General features: G+C 32.8%; 1 protein-coding gene across 8 annotated transcripts in view; it reads left to right on the top strand.

The window, feature by feature from the left end:
* Positions 1-14,573, top strand: part of ZNF280D (zinc finger protein 280D) — a 102,240-nt gene extending 87,667 nt beyond the window's left edge. For 4 of the 8 annotated variants that reach the window (XM_017896621.1, XM_017847051.1, XM_017847055.1 and 1 more), the window contains 2 exons: positions 7,384-7,439; positions 12,634-13,258. In XM_017896621.1, coding sequence (XP_017752110.1) covers positions 7,384-7,439; positions 12,634-13,258 — 681 coding nt within the window. Of the gene's footprint in view, positions 1-7,383; positions 7,440-12,633 lie in introns of those variants that run through there. The other 4 variants (XM_017896613.1, XM_017896617.1, XM_017896629.1 and 1 more) reach the window with 2 other exon arrangements.
* Positions 14,574-15,478: the final 905 nt, after the last annotated feature.

A 15,478-nucleotide genomic window follows, 5' to 3' on the forward strand; every position in this document is an offset into this window, starting at 1 on the left:
TGAAAGTAATTTTGAAAGCGTATTTGATGAACATAAAACCTGAGCAAGAGATAATGCATATTCTTCTCAAACTTGAAAATAAATGAAAAAAGTAAAATGAGAAGTGCGTGAATCACTGGGTGAAGAGTATTGATAATTATGAGGGCAGTGCTTATTAAATAGAAATGAAGATTATAAATGCCCTAATTTCGTATTTTATATAGAGATATAAAAAATTCAGTGAAATGTTTTCAGATTTTGAATTTCTAAGCTGTAGAAAAGTTGTTTTGTATAAATACATCTGATTTACAAAACCGAGCCACTAAGTTTGCACTTAAATATTCTGACAATTTAAATTCTATAGAAACTCTATGTGAAATAATTTAAAGCAGCATTTGATATCAGCAACATGCAATCAAGTTTGTGTTTGGGTCTTCTAAACCTTCTTAACACATTTTGCTTAGTGCAATCTTAAAGAGATTTGGAAATGGTATTCAAAATTTTAAACAGTTCCAGCCACAGTGGAATCCTGCAAGTGAAGCTTACTGTAAACTGAGGTTAATATAACATTTTTTAATGATTGTCACTTGTTCAAGAGAAATTGTTGTACATGACAGTTTGCTCATTTGAAAACAAAATAAGAAAAGAGTTAGATTTGAAAATGTACTATTGATGCATTTGCTTCCATTAGCCAGGAGAATAAAATAATACTGTTTTGGCATAAATAAAATTTTAAATTTAAGCTAATGTGAGTTTAGTTCTCNTTTTTTTAGGGCAATTAAAAACTTTAAAATTAGTTTTATATTTACCTTTATTTTTACCATTTCCTGTGCTCTTCATTTCTTTATGTAGTCTTCATTTCTATTTATCACATTTACATTAAAAATTCTGGCCAGGGATATAATGGAGCAAATGTTTCAGGTGTATACAGGGGTATACAAGCCAATGTTTGCCCCCAAAATAATTATGCCAAATTTGTTCCTTGTTTAACTCATCATAATTTAACAGGAAAAAATGCTATATTCTGTGAATTTAAATATGATCAACTTTTTTAGTATTGTACAAAGGATATATATTTTAGGGGCAGGGGGATTCGGTGAGCACACGGGATATTCTTGTCTGGTCTAAAAACGACATTAAAATCACATATAGTTACCTTATGGACATCAAGATAAATGCAGTTGAGACACTTTGCACACAAAGATGATTATCAAATATTAAAAGATATAATATCAAATGACAAAATACATTATGCTGAAATTGAAAGCATATTGGTACAAATAGATTACAGATTGTTATGCAGATTTTCTGTATGGATATTTTGAGCCAAGTGGAAGAAGCTAAGGCTTTACAGTCAGTAAACATGACTATATAAAGCTACACACTTAATAAAAATCCTATCTCTTTGCTTACAATTGAAAGTAATTTTGAAAGCGTATTTGATGAACATAAAACCTGAGCAAGAGATAATGCATATTCTTCTCAAACTTGAAAATAAATGAAAAAAGTAAAATGAGAAGTGCGTGAATCACTGGGTGAAGAGTATTGATAATTATGAGGGCAGTGCTTATTAAATAGAAATGAAGATTATAAATGCCCTAATTTCGTATTTTATATAGAGATATAAAAAATTCAGTGAAATGTTTTCAGATTTTGAATTTCTAAGCTGTAGAAAAGTTGTTTTGTATAAATACATCTGATTTACAAAACCGAGCCACTAAGTTTGCACTTAAATATTCTGACAATTTAAATTCTATAGAAACTCTATGTGAAATAATTTAAAGCAGCATTTGATATCAGCAACATGCAATCAAGTTTGTGTTTGGGTCTTCTAAACCTTCTTAACACATTTTGCTTAGTGCAATCTTAAAGAGATTTGGAAATGGTATTCAAAAATTTTAAACAGTTCCAGCCACAGTGGAATCCTGCAAGTGAAGCTTACTGTAAACTGAGGTTAATATAACATTTTTTAATGATTGTCACTTGTTCAAGAGAAATTGTTGTACATGACAGTTTGCTCATTTGAAAACAAAATAAGAAAAGAGTTAGATTTGAAAATGTACTATTGATGCATTTGCTTCCATTAGCCAGGAGAATAAAATAATACTGTTTTTGGCATAAATAAAAATTTTAAATTTAAGCTAATGTGAGTTTAGTTCTCCCACTTTTAAATTTTTCTATATTTTTCTGACTAACATTCTAGAAAACAATTTTTTTAAGTACACAAAAACAGGCTGGACATAATGGCACACACCTGTAATCCCATCACTTTGGAGACAGGTGGGAGGATTGCTTAAGTCTAGGAATTAGAGACCAGCCTGGGAAACAAAGTGAGACCCTGTTGCTAAAAACAAAAAACAAAACAAAAACACACCGCACACAAAGCAAAACTTATAGGGGAATTCATTTTTTCTTTTGACTCAGGCTCCAATATGGCTTGGTATAGCACTGACTGCAAAATAGTTACATCAGAATTTTTGAGACTGTTATGCTGAGCCAGAAAGTACCCCATGATTTCTTTTCCTTTTCTATACCTTATTTTATTTTTCTGGAGTTAAAAATATATATCTTTTACTCGTTTGTTTAGTTTTCTGTGTACCTAATGCTGTATTTTTTTCTAATGTTGCAATTTCTCTCTCTAATATTTGGAAATAGTTTTTCCAGTATTCACACACATAAAAAAAAAATTGTTGGGGAGTGAAGGGGTCTGAAGATCTCCTCTCAGACTCCCCACCTCAACTTAAACTAGTTGCTCTCTAAGCCTGTGCTTAGTTTTGTTACGTCAAGATTATCCTTTGCCACTCTATTGTGTTGGATGTCCTGTTTGCTGAACCATGAATTATTCCTCATTTCTTGGCTTACTCATCATTTTGATGAATTGTGTCCTCTACTAGCTTCCTCAGAAGGTGGGCATCTTTTTTCAGTCCAAAATATCTAAAATATATTTATATGAATGATAGTTTGGCTGAAGTACATAAAACAATTCCCACGCAGTTTTAAAATGTTGTTTTACTATCTTCTTATGTCCAGTATTTTTAAGTCTAATGCATGTCTTGCTCCAGTTCCTTGGTATTGAGGTTACTTTTTTTCTTTTTGGAAACTTTAGTGATTATCTCTGTCACTGCTGTTTTGAAATTGCATGCTATGTTCACCCATCCTTTCTTCATTCATTACATTAGGCATCTGACAAACCTTTGGAGTTTGGAGATTGTGTTTGGGAGAAGTTTTCTTGTTTTATTTCTTTGGTAAATGCTCACTTTTATTTTCTATGTTCTCTCTTTTTTTTTAAGAAACTCCTATTATTCTGATATTGAGCCTCTTGCATCAACTCCTTTTTTTTTTTTTAACTCCTTTAATTATATGTTATTTTCTTTATGGCCTTTCATCTTTTTGTTTTTTTGTTTGAATCTTTTAAAATAATTTTCTAAACTTAATTACTTATTTTAGTTGCCATATTTGTAATTTTGAAGAGCTCTGCAATTTTTTATTTGTTCTTTAGTTCTCTTTTTTACAGTTTTGTTATTATTTAATGGATATAATAACATATACCTCTTTGGGGATATTAAATATTTTATATACACTTTTTTCTTTTGTTCCCAGCAATGTATCTGATGTCTCCAAGCCCCTTTCTTTATTCCTTTTATTTTGGTGTTTTCATGTTAAGGTATATCTTTTGTTATGTGGTGATCCTTGCCCGCCCCTACATAATTAAAGAATGAGGCTAAAATAATCATTGAAAACCATAAGTGTTTGAATGGGGACAGGGCTGTCTTGCATAGGCATTCAGGTTGAAGACTGCAGAACTCCTGCACATATTATTTACGTATATCCTTTGTAGTCTCAAAAATTACTAATGTTTACCATATTAGAAATTGAAATAATAGTATTTTAAACTATTGTCAAAATAAAATAATAAATATATGTCAACATACATAATATTTTTTCTGAAAAATAACTATTTTCCAAAACAACAGAAATTTAGTGAGAAAGAATGGCTTTATTTTACACTTTTGCATGTTTCTTTAATGTCAAGCTTTGTACAAAAAAATTGCATTCTCATGTTTCTGAATCCAATCTGTTGTGATACATTATTTTGGTTGAAATGTATGAGGAATACCCGGCCTCACCCAGTACTTCAATAATATTTTCCAATAATTGAGATTATTTTCCTTTGATACTATACCAAAAGTAGACAAGTGGAAGTTTTCTTGCTTGTTACACTGTGGAATCTAATTCCGTATCACTGACCTTTTTTACTTTGTTACATCAAAATCTGTTTGTCTGTTTTACAATTTGAATGGATCTTTTATCCATGCCTAATTTTGTAATATCATGCATTGGTCATTTGGAACATATTGGCTCACTAAGTGCCCTAGATCTTCCAAATGTTGAAATATTTCATTATATAATATCAAGCACTCACAGTAAATATTAGCATTAATCTAATCAGTGGTAGGAGTTTTTGCTTGATTTTGTTACTGGAAACGAATGCTGTCAGTTGTTTTCCTTGATGCGACAGGCTCACTTGTTGATTTTCAAAAGAAAAGTCCACTGAAACTCAAGTCTAAATATTCATAATTTGACAGTCATTCTTTAAAATAAAAATGGTGTTCTATGAAAAAAAGTGGGTAAGTACAACTCACGACTCAATCACAGACCCAAATATTTTCAGTAGGCAACAGTTGTATCTTATGTGTACTTTGCATTTTGTCACACAAAATATTAAAAACATATGAGCTCAAAGATTGAGATTTAGTAAAATTATTACTTTTTAAAATTTGTGTCGGTGTGGTGTGAAGAATACTATGTGTATGGTGGTGAAGAATGCAATGACTACTAGTACAGGTTGGGTTTGGTGCTCCTGTCTTGATTTATATTAATTTGCCACCATTTTTACACACCACTGTTTTGATGCCAAAGTTGTGACTTCACATGCCTCCTGAAAGTGGCTTGGAATCCCCAGGTGTTCATATATCATACTTTGGGAATGGATGATACGAATTACAGTATGTTGCCTTCTGGATTTGTGCTCTGTACAGTGTGCACAATCTGCATGAGAATTATGTAGACTTCAGTGTGGGAAAATTAGGTGCTGAGCTGACTGATTCTTTGTTGAGGAGGATGGTCTCAAAATCATTATGGAGACGCCAGGTGTGGTGGCTCATGCCTGTAATCCCAACACTTTGGGTAGCTGATGCAGGAGGATCCCTTGAGGCTAGGAGTTTGAGACTAGCCTGGGCAACACTGGAGACTTAATCTCTATTAAAAAAATTTTTTTTAACTAACCAGTCATAGTGAGCACATACTGTGTAGTCCTAGCTACTTAGGAGACTGAGGTGGGAGGATTGCTTGAACTCAGGAGTTCAAGGTTGCAGTTGAGCTATGATCATGCCACTACATTTCAGCCTCGGTGATAGAGTGAGACCCTGTCTCTTAAAAAAAAAAAAATCATTCTGCAAAATTTTTTATTTGGGGTTGATTATCTTCTCCAGAGAGAAATCTAGCTTCTAGCTGAGGGTGCTAGGTTGGGGAGTGAGTTCCCTGGCTGTTGGCATTCTGGAAGCCAGGCAGGGAGAGGGATTGTTAAGTATGTGGACTTCTACGAAATCTTTGTGTTTTCTCAGTATCTCATGCCTGCCTTTTGCTGTTCCTGGTGTTCATAAGTCTAGACTGTCTCCAGTTCAGAAAGTTAACTTTTAGGCCTGGCATGGTGGCTGACTCCTGTAATCCCAGCACTTTAGGAGGCCAAGGTGGGCGGATCATTTGAGGTCAGGAGTTCACAACCAGCCTGACCAACATGGTGAAACCCCATCTCTACTAAAAATAAAAAAATTAGCTGGGCATGGTGGAATATGCCTGTAATCCCAGCACTTTGGGAGGCCGAGGTGGGTGGATCACCTGAGGTCAGGAGTTGGGGACCAGTCTGGCCAACATGGTGAAACTCCATGCCTACTAAAAATACAAAAATTAGCCAGGCATGGTGGTGGGTGCCTGTAATCCCAGCTACTGGAGGGGCTGAGACAGGAGAATCGCTTGAACTTTGGAGGTGGAGGTTGCAGTGAGCTAAGATCGCACCACTGCACTCCAGCCTGGGTGGCAAGCAAGACTCTGTCAAAAAAAAAAAAAAAAAAAAAAAGGGAAGGAAGGAAGTTAAGAAGGATGCTAACTTTTAGCCTGTTTGGTAAGGGAAGGTATAGGTACCTGTTCTGTAAGCTTCAGGGAAGGAGCATTTAGATTTCCCAGCAATGCTTTGTTTTTACTTTTTGTGTACTAAATAGTATACTGACCATCTGCAAATACCAGATATTTTTGGTTCTCTGGGCAAATTGATTCTCTTCTCCTTGCACTCCTCTACTGCAGACATTCATTGTAACTTCCTCCATACTGCTAAATCAGTACCCACTCTTCCAGTGACTTTCCTATTTCTAAAAAGTTGGTGAAATCTGTTTAGCAGTTAGTATACTTTGATGTTTCCTTCATCTTTATGAGTAAAAATATTTTATTTCTTTGCCCTCATTTTAGCAGGGTTTTGAGAGGGTGAGTAGATGAGTGTGTGTGGTAAATACACCATTATCAATTTTATAGGCTTGAGTTGATCTACCATAGTGGTTAAGAGGTAGATGTAGATTTGAATCTTTACTACTTATTGTGGTATTGCCTTGGTTCTTTACCAGTTATTGTGGTATTGCGTTGGGTTCCCACTCAGTCTTATTTCTCATGTATAAAAATAGTGTTTATAAAATCTAATACGTAGATTAAATGAGATAGTGAATGTAAAGTTCTTAATACACTGCTTCATGCATCATATGTACTGCATAGCTGGTAATTGTTACAAGCTGTTAGGTTGGCCTATGGCTTACTGAGGTTTTACTCTTCTTTCTTCCCTGTAAAACATTTGAAATAAGTAGAATATTTCTTCCTTAGTGGACTGTTTCATATTTTTGGTTTGACAGTGGAAGGGTTACCGTGACTCACTATGAAATCATAAATTCAAAAATGTTTTATCTAAATCTCTGTGCTTAATATATTTATATAAAATACTATGGAGGCATCTTGTTATTCAAATTCAAGTTGTGTTTTACTAGAATTGTAATTATGACCCACATTTGAAATAGAGGTTAAGAAAAGCAGATATTGACATGGGTGGGTAACTGCTTTTTTACCTTGAATCAGAAACTTTTGGTACACTGAAACTTTTATAAGTTTAAAACCATTTTTAAAACCGCATATAATTATGATAATTATTCTAATTATATTTTATATTTAATAAATTATTTTTCTATTTCTGTGTTATATTAAGTTACACACTTAAGTTTCTTTTATCCAGAAAGTTTAACGTAATAAAAATAGTTTTCTTTAAGATTAACTGTGAATATAAAAGAAAAGTATTATTAATTATTTCAGGAAATTGCAAGACCTAACATGGCTGAAAGAGAAACAGAAACATCAAATTCTGAAAGGTAAATATAAGGAAAAAATGAGTTTCTTAAAATTCAAGTATATGAAATAACACTTGAGCTGCATTATTTCACAGTTAACTGGCAAAGGACTATTTAAATTTTTGTATATAGTGCTATTTCTATAATGGCTCTTAATTAAAATAAAACTTAAAAACTTTAATCCAACAAAAATATTCTCTATATCCTTCATTTTTAAATCTTTTAAACATATGGAGTATATTTTATGTTGTTAAATTTTTGAAAAACTACTTACTAGCAAGTAAAATGTTGGCAGATTTTCTTTGCCCCTATTAAATGAAAACATTTACAAGATGCTACATGTGACTGGACAGGAACAGTTATTGCAAATAGATAATCTTAAGATTTTTTAAAGTATTTTCAAAAAACTGTAAGACTACTTATGTGGTAGGATTTCAATAGTTTCAAAATTCAGGGATTGGCTTTTAAAATTTTCATACTTTGGTAGAATGTTAAAGAACACAAGATGTTTCACAGTCTTTTAGCAGAAGAGAATCTGAACATTCCAATTAGAACTTTATTCCAAAGAAGGGTAATTTTATTTTGTCTTTTAAGTAATTTCACCCATTTATATCTGTATGCTATATATTTTACAGTAGGTTGCCTGTTAGTCTGTTGAGATTAATCTTTTGTCCCTAAAAGCAAATTACTGATTAAGTTCCTATGGAGGTGTTTCTTGTACTTCATTAGTAAAGTTATCTCGCCCTTTCCTCACCTGGCATTTTTTGTAATTTCTCAGGGGTATGTTAACAAAAAATCAACTAAAGAGTTAGAAAATGTGGACTAGTCATCTCTGTATTATTTAACATTTTCTGTAAATTGTAGTTAGTCCATTATGATCTGAACAAAAATAAGATTTATACAAATTTGAAATGAGGAAAAAAATAATTTTTCTATATGTAGTTAGCCAGTTAAGATCCAAAAAATGAGTTAAGAATGATTGAAATTAATGAGAATATTGATTAAAGTAGCCTGGTGTAAAAATCAGAATCTTTCTAATCTACCACTAACATATGATTACAAAATATAGTGGACAAACTTGCCCAATCATAATGTAACAAAAAGGATACAACTGATTGATCACAGCCAGTTGCAGAGTTCTTTGTTCTTTTTCCACTCCCACCGCTTCACTTGACTAGCCTTAAAAATATCTATATCTATATATAGAGAGAGAAATGGGGAGGATCCAAATCAAGAAAAGCAAAATTTTACCATGATAAAAAATAATATATTAACTGCACAATAGACTATTTTATAAATTAAATTATGAATTTAATAAACATTTATGAGATTTGTTTTGGAAACTGACAAACTTAAAAAAAGATTTATATGTTTCTACTTAGTAATACCATAATGTATTTAATCATTCCTTTCTTGTTGGATAACATATTAGGTTTTTGGCTGGGCACCGTGGCTCATGCCTGTAATCCCAGCACTTTGGGAGGCCGAGGCGGGTGGATCACAAGGTCAGGAGTTCGAGACCAGCCTGACCAACATGGTGAAACCCCATCTCTACTAAAAATACAAAAATTAGCCGGGCTTGGTGGCATGCGCCTGTAATCCCAGCTACTTGGGAGACCAAGGCAGGAGAATCACTTGAACCCAGGAGGCAGAGGTTGCAGTGAGCCGAGATCATGCCACTGCACTCCACCCTGGGTGACACAGTGAGACTGTGTCNATAAAATACTATGGAGGCATCTTGTTATTCAAATTCAAGTTGTGTTTTACTAGAATTGTAATTATGACCCACATTTGAAATAGAGGTTAAGAAAAGCAGATATTGACATGGGTGGGTAACTGCTTTTTTACCTTGAATCAGAAACTTTTGGTACACTGAAACTTTTATAAGTTTAAAAACATTTTTAAAACCGCATATAATTATGATAATTATTCTAATTATATTTTATATTTAATAAATTATTTTTCTATTTCTGTGTTATATTAAGTTACACACTTAAGTTTCTTTTATCCAGAAAGTTTAACGTAATAAAAATAGTTTTCTTTAAGATTAACTGTGAATATAAAAGAAAAGTATTATTAATTATTTCAGGAAATTGCAAGACCTAACATGGCTGAAAGAGAAACAGAAACATCAAATTCTGAAAGGTAAATATAAGGAAAAAATGAGTTTCTTAAAATTCAAGTATATGAAATAACACTTGAGCTGCATTATTTCACAGTTAACTGGCAAAGGACTATTTAAATTTTGTATATAGTGCTATTTCTATAATGGCTCTTAATTAAAATAAAACTTAAAACTTTAATCCAACAAAATATTCTCTATATCCTTCATTTTAAATCTTTTAAACATATGGAGTATATTTTATGTTGTTAAATTTTGAAAACTACTTACTAGCAAGTAAAATGTTGGCAGATTTTCTTTGCCCCTATTAAATGAAAACATTTACAAGATGCTACATGTGACTGGACAGGAACAGTTATTGCAAATAGATAATCTTAAGATTTTTTAAAGTATTTTCAAAAAACTGTAAGACTACTTATGTGGTAGGATTTCAATAGTTTCAAAATTCAGGGATTGGCTTTTAAAATTTTCATACTTTGGTAGAATGTTAAAGAACACAAGATGTTTCACAGTCTTTTAGCAGAAGAGAATCTGAACATTCCAATTAGAACTTTATTCCAAAGAAGGGTAATTTTATTTTGTCTTTTAAGTAATTTCACCCATTTATATCTGTATGCTATATATTTTACAGTAGGTTGCCTGTTAGTCTGTTGAGATTAATCTTTTGTCCCTAAAAGCAAATTACTGATTAAGTTCCTATGGAGGTGTTTCTTGTACTTCATTAGTAAAGTTATCTCGCCCTTTCCTCACCTGGCATTTTTTGTAATTTCTCAGGGGTATGTTAACAAAAAATCAACTAAAGAGTTAGAAAATGTGGACTAGTCATCTCTGTATTATTTAACATTTTCTGTAAATTGTAGTTAGTCCATTATGATCTGAACAAAATAAGATTTATACAAATTTGAAATGAGGAAAAAAATAATTTTCTATATGTAGTTAGCCAGTTAAGATCCAAAAAATGAGTTAAGAATGATTGAAATTAATGAGAATATTGATTAAAGTAGCCTGGTGTAAAATCAGAATCTTTCTAATCTACCACTAACATATGATTACAAAATATAGTGGACAAACTTGCCCAATCATAATGTAACAAAAGGATACAACTGATTGATCACAGCCAGTTGCAGAGTTCTTTGTTCTTTTCCACTCCCACCGCTTCACTTGACTAGCCTTAAAATATCTATATCTATATATAGAGAGAGAAATGGGGAGGATCCAAATCAAGAAAAGCAAAATTTTACCATGATAAAAAATAATATATTAACTGCACAATAGACTATTTTATAAATTAAATTATGAATTTAATAAACATTTATGAGATTTGTTTTGGAAACTGACAAACTTAAAAAAAGATTTATATGTTTCTACTTAGTAATACCATAATGTATTTAATCATTCCTTTCTTGTTGGATAACATATTAGGTTTTGGCTGGGCACCGTGGCTCATGCCTGTAATCCCAGCACTTTGGGAGGCCGAGGCGGGTGGATCACAAGGTCAGGAGTTCGAGACCAGCCTGATCAGCATGGTGAAACCCCATCTCTACTAAAATACAAAATTAGCCGGGCTTGGTGGCATGCGCCTGTAATCCCAGCTACTTGGGAGACCAAGGCAGGAGAATCACTTGAACCCAGGAGGCAGAGGTTGCAGTGAGCCGAGATCATGCCACTGCACTCCACCCTGGGTGACACAGTGAGACTGTGTCTCAAAAAAAAAAAAAAATAGATTTTTAATATTCACTGTTTTAAACATTGTTTTAATGAGCTTCCTTGATAAATATCTTTTACATTTTTAAAGTATGAAATTTATGGGGAAGAGTTGTAGAATGTAGGTGATTTGTTTAGTTCTAAAGTATATTGTTAATCAGTAATTGTTAAAACTGGGTGCTGTTGATTTAGGAATAGTCTAAAGACAAATCAGTAGAACAAAACAAATAGCAGAGAAATAGCCTTATATAAATAACAATTTAGTAAATAATAAATTGCCTTTTGGAAATGTTGCTAGGATATTTGTGCAATTCATTGGGAATACGTCTAAATGTCAGATTGATTAAATGTAAGAAATAAGGCATATGTAATCATTAAATTTATTTTTCTAAAATAAGCATCCTTAGATCTAGATAATGGATTGGTGATCTTCTTAGAAATCTTGTTTTTCGTATTTTATGATTCGCTAGATAGTTTCTGTTAACACATCAGGGCCAGAAGGAACATACAGAAGCACACACATATAAATATATATGTGTACAAACATGTTCACACACTTAGATGTGTATATATGTTATATATTTACATACAGTTTTTCAGGCATGTGTTTATGTTTTAAAATTAGGCTATTAAAATTAGAGAAATATGTTTGAATGATTATCTGATTTTATGTATGGAAAAACATCCTAAACATAAGAGGCTATTTAAATCATAAAGGAGGCTGGACATGGTGGCTCACACCTGTAATCCCAGCACTTTGGGAGCCAAGGCAAGAGGATTGCTTGAGCCTAGGAGACCAGCCTGGGTAACATGGCAAGACCTTATCTCTTTGAAAAATAAAAAAATTAGCTGGGCTTGGTGGTGTGCGCCTATATTCCTAGCTACTTGGGAGCCTGAGGTGGGAGGATCGATTGAGTCCAGGAGGTCAAAGCTGCAGTGAGACATTTGCACCACTGTGTTCCAGTCTGGGTGACAGAACAAGACCCTGTCTCAAAAAAAAAAAAAAAAAAAAAAACATAGCAAAATAATAGATTTTTTCCCCAAGTGTATTTTTTTATTTTAGGTACTTTTGCAAGTTAATAAAAATACTTAAATTAAACTAGAAACAGGGCAAGAGATATGAACAGATGAAAATAATGACAGCCAGAACTAGGACTAGTTGATAGACATCTTTTAGTATGTGACTCCAGATTTTCTCAGAATCTTGCCTAAGAAAATGGCCTCCTGCTAAATTATACTGGCATAGCAAGGATGTGGAACTTGGACTTGTTTTCCTTTTTGATGGGCAAATGTACCTTGACTTTTATTTTTTAGAGCATGTCTTTATTTTGATAGTGTTCAAAACATTGCTTTATGAAGAAATACTTAATAAATTACTTTATTTTTCAGTAAACAGGATAAAGCTGCTTCTTCAGAAGAAAAAAATGGATGTAATGCAAATTCTTTTGAAGGCTCATCAACAACAAAAAGTGAAGAAAGCCTAACAGTTTCGGATAAGGAAAATGAAACCTGTCTTGCAGACCAGGAAACTGGCTCAAAAAACATCTTCAGTTGTGATTCAAATATTGGTGCAGATAAAGTGGAAAAGAAAAAACAAATACAACATGTTTGTCAGGAAATGGAGTTGAAGATGCGCCAAAGTTCAGAAAACATAATCTTATCTGCTCAGATTAAAGATCACAACTCCAGTGAAGCCAAATTTTCTTCAAAGAATATTAAGGATTTGCGGTTAACATCAGATAATGTTAGCATTGATCAGTTTTTGAGAAAAAGAGATGAACCTGAATCTGTTAGTTCTGATGTTAGTGAGCAAGGCAGTATTCATTTGGAACCTCTGACTCCTTCAGAGGTACTTGAGTATGAAGCCACAGAGATTCTTCAGAAAGGTAGTGGTGATCCTTCAGCCAAGACTGATGAAGTAGGGTCTGATCAAACAGATGACATTCCTGGAGGAAATAACCCCAGCACAACAGAGGCAACAGTAGACCTGGCAGATGAAAAAGAAAGAAGTTGAAATTAGTCATTTTAAGTTTCAGTGTACCAACGATAAGGGCATTTGGAACAGTGCTATCAGGTGAGCTCAGTGGTGCTTTTGTAGGTTCAGAAATGGAAATATATAAGGGAGGTCACACATACACTTTACCTGTATGTTCAACCTATGTTATCAAATCAATTCGCCAATAATAGCATGATTAGTAGGGATTCCCAAGAAGTTATTAAAAACATGAACAAGATTTTAACGATAGTTACAATTGCAGTGGAAAGGTCTCGTTTAATGGTTTTCAAGGAAATGGGATTTGGTTGCTGACATGAATTGATGATATTAGTTATATTTATAAAGCCTTTCAAACTTCCATCAGTCCTAAGCTAAAAATCGTTATTACGTATATATCCTTTTCAGTGAACTGAGAGGAAGAGATTTGGAAACCATGTACTTTTTGGGAGTAACTGATTTAAAATAATGGCTGATTGGCATTGTTAATGAAGGCTTTATTTTTTAGGATGATGCTGGTAAATGGAGCATGCTTAGAGTACTAAATTGACCTAATGAGAATTTGGATGAACATAAACTTAATTTTGGATTTAATATAACATTCCAGTCTGTCAGACGCATGTAAACAGAATATTTGAATCTTTGTACCTCCATACAAGTGTTAGCCTGCTAGGCTGTAAGCTTACCTTAATTAAACTTTCAGTGAAAGTGGAATTATTAAGATATAAATTTATATTTGTGCTTTTTGTCAGTGTGTAAGCTGTGTAGAAATTCTTTGATGTATTAGTTGTATTAATGTAAAGTAGACACCCATTTTGAAACTCCTGTAGCTATTATGCTTTTAATATTGTTTTAATGATCTTCTTTAGAAATAGGCCCATAAAAATGGTCTGGAAGCCAAACCAAAGTATGGTATAATGTAGATATTGTAAAATAGTAAACTGAAAACATATCCTGGCATGTATTCAGCCATGTTTAAGTGACTTTTCTGTAATTGTAAAATAAAAACTTCAAATGGGACCTAAAACAGTGATGTAAAAAACTGGCTTTGGAGATTTAGCCTAATTTATCTATAAGATGGCTGCTACATTGATTTCTCAGTTTTTTTTATCATCTAGAATATAATAGATATAGAAATGAATAATATGAAGAACAGTAGTTTGCTTTGAAGTACTAATAAACTTTTATTTAAAATGCTTCATTTTACTTCTTAAAATGTGCTTTGGATTCTTAAATTTTGTTTCACTGAATGTTCAATGTTTTAAATGGCGATTAAAACTCTGCTGTATATAGTAGTTTTGACTAAATATTTGCAATAAAATCTGTCCCCAAATAATTCTATTTTTCCAATCACTGCTTGATTCAGATTACCTTTGGTGCCTTTAGAAATTATATACTTGTTCAAGAAATTTAATATCAGTGTTAGCGGTGAGGATTCCATTCTATGTTCTTTAACTGCTGATACATTATTTTAAATTAGGACTTAAAGTACAGGGGACAATATTGCTAATATTTATGAGAATAGATTTGCTTTATAAATTCTTTTACTTCCAGATAAATAGAATTTAATATTATACTTTTTTATCTGCTCAACAATTTAAAGAGGCTAAATAGGCAAAATATATTATGAATTATTTTGAGTATTTTGAGGAGGAGAGCTAATATTTTTATCTTTCTTGCTCCCAAGAAAAGATAGGGAGAGAGGGAGCCATTAGCTGTCATCCTTCACCGTGTTAAAATGTAATTCTGTATCATGGAAGATTTTTGGAAAATATGAATCTTAGAAGAGCCGAGTGCAGGGAAAAGGCCTGTCTCTATAAGGAACACTTTGTGAGTCTCATTCAGTGTGTTGCCACATTATCACATTATACTACAAAACTCTAGAGCACTATGCCAAAATAAGCCTCTAAGTGCTCAAAATAAGTACATAATCCCTTTGGAGCTTTGCTACTCCGGCCCCCATCTACCTTTCGAGTAGTGGTATTCAAAGTAGCAGGTCAATGAACTGTTTGTACCTATATACTATGAGAAAAGAACCTATACTGGACTGTAAGTGCTTCATTGAGAAAGCCTGGCAATGAAAAAAAAAATAGTTGAATTAAGAATTGTACTTGGAACCATAGCTGGTTTACATTCTCTCTCAATCTCCTTATCTCCAATCAGGAACAACCAATCCAGGTATGCACACCAAACCTTTGGTAGCAGTGCTTTAGAGCAGTGATTAGGAAACTTCCTCTACAG

The sequence above is a fragment of the Rhinopithecus bieti genome, unplaced genomic scaffold (genome assembly GCF_001698545.2).
Source record: "Rhinopithecus bieti isolate Rb0 unplaced genomic scaffold, ASM169854v2 scaffold_947, whole genome shotgun sequence".
NCBI lineage: Eukaryota > Metazoa > Chordata > Mammalia > Primates > Cercopithecidae > Rhinopithecus > Rhinopithecus bieti.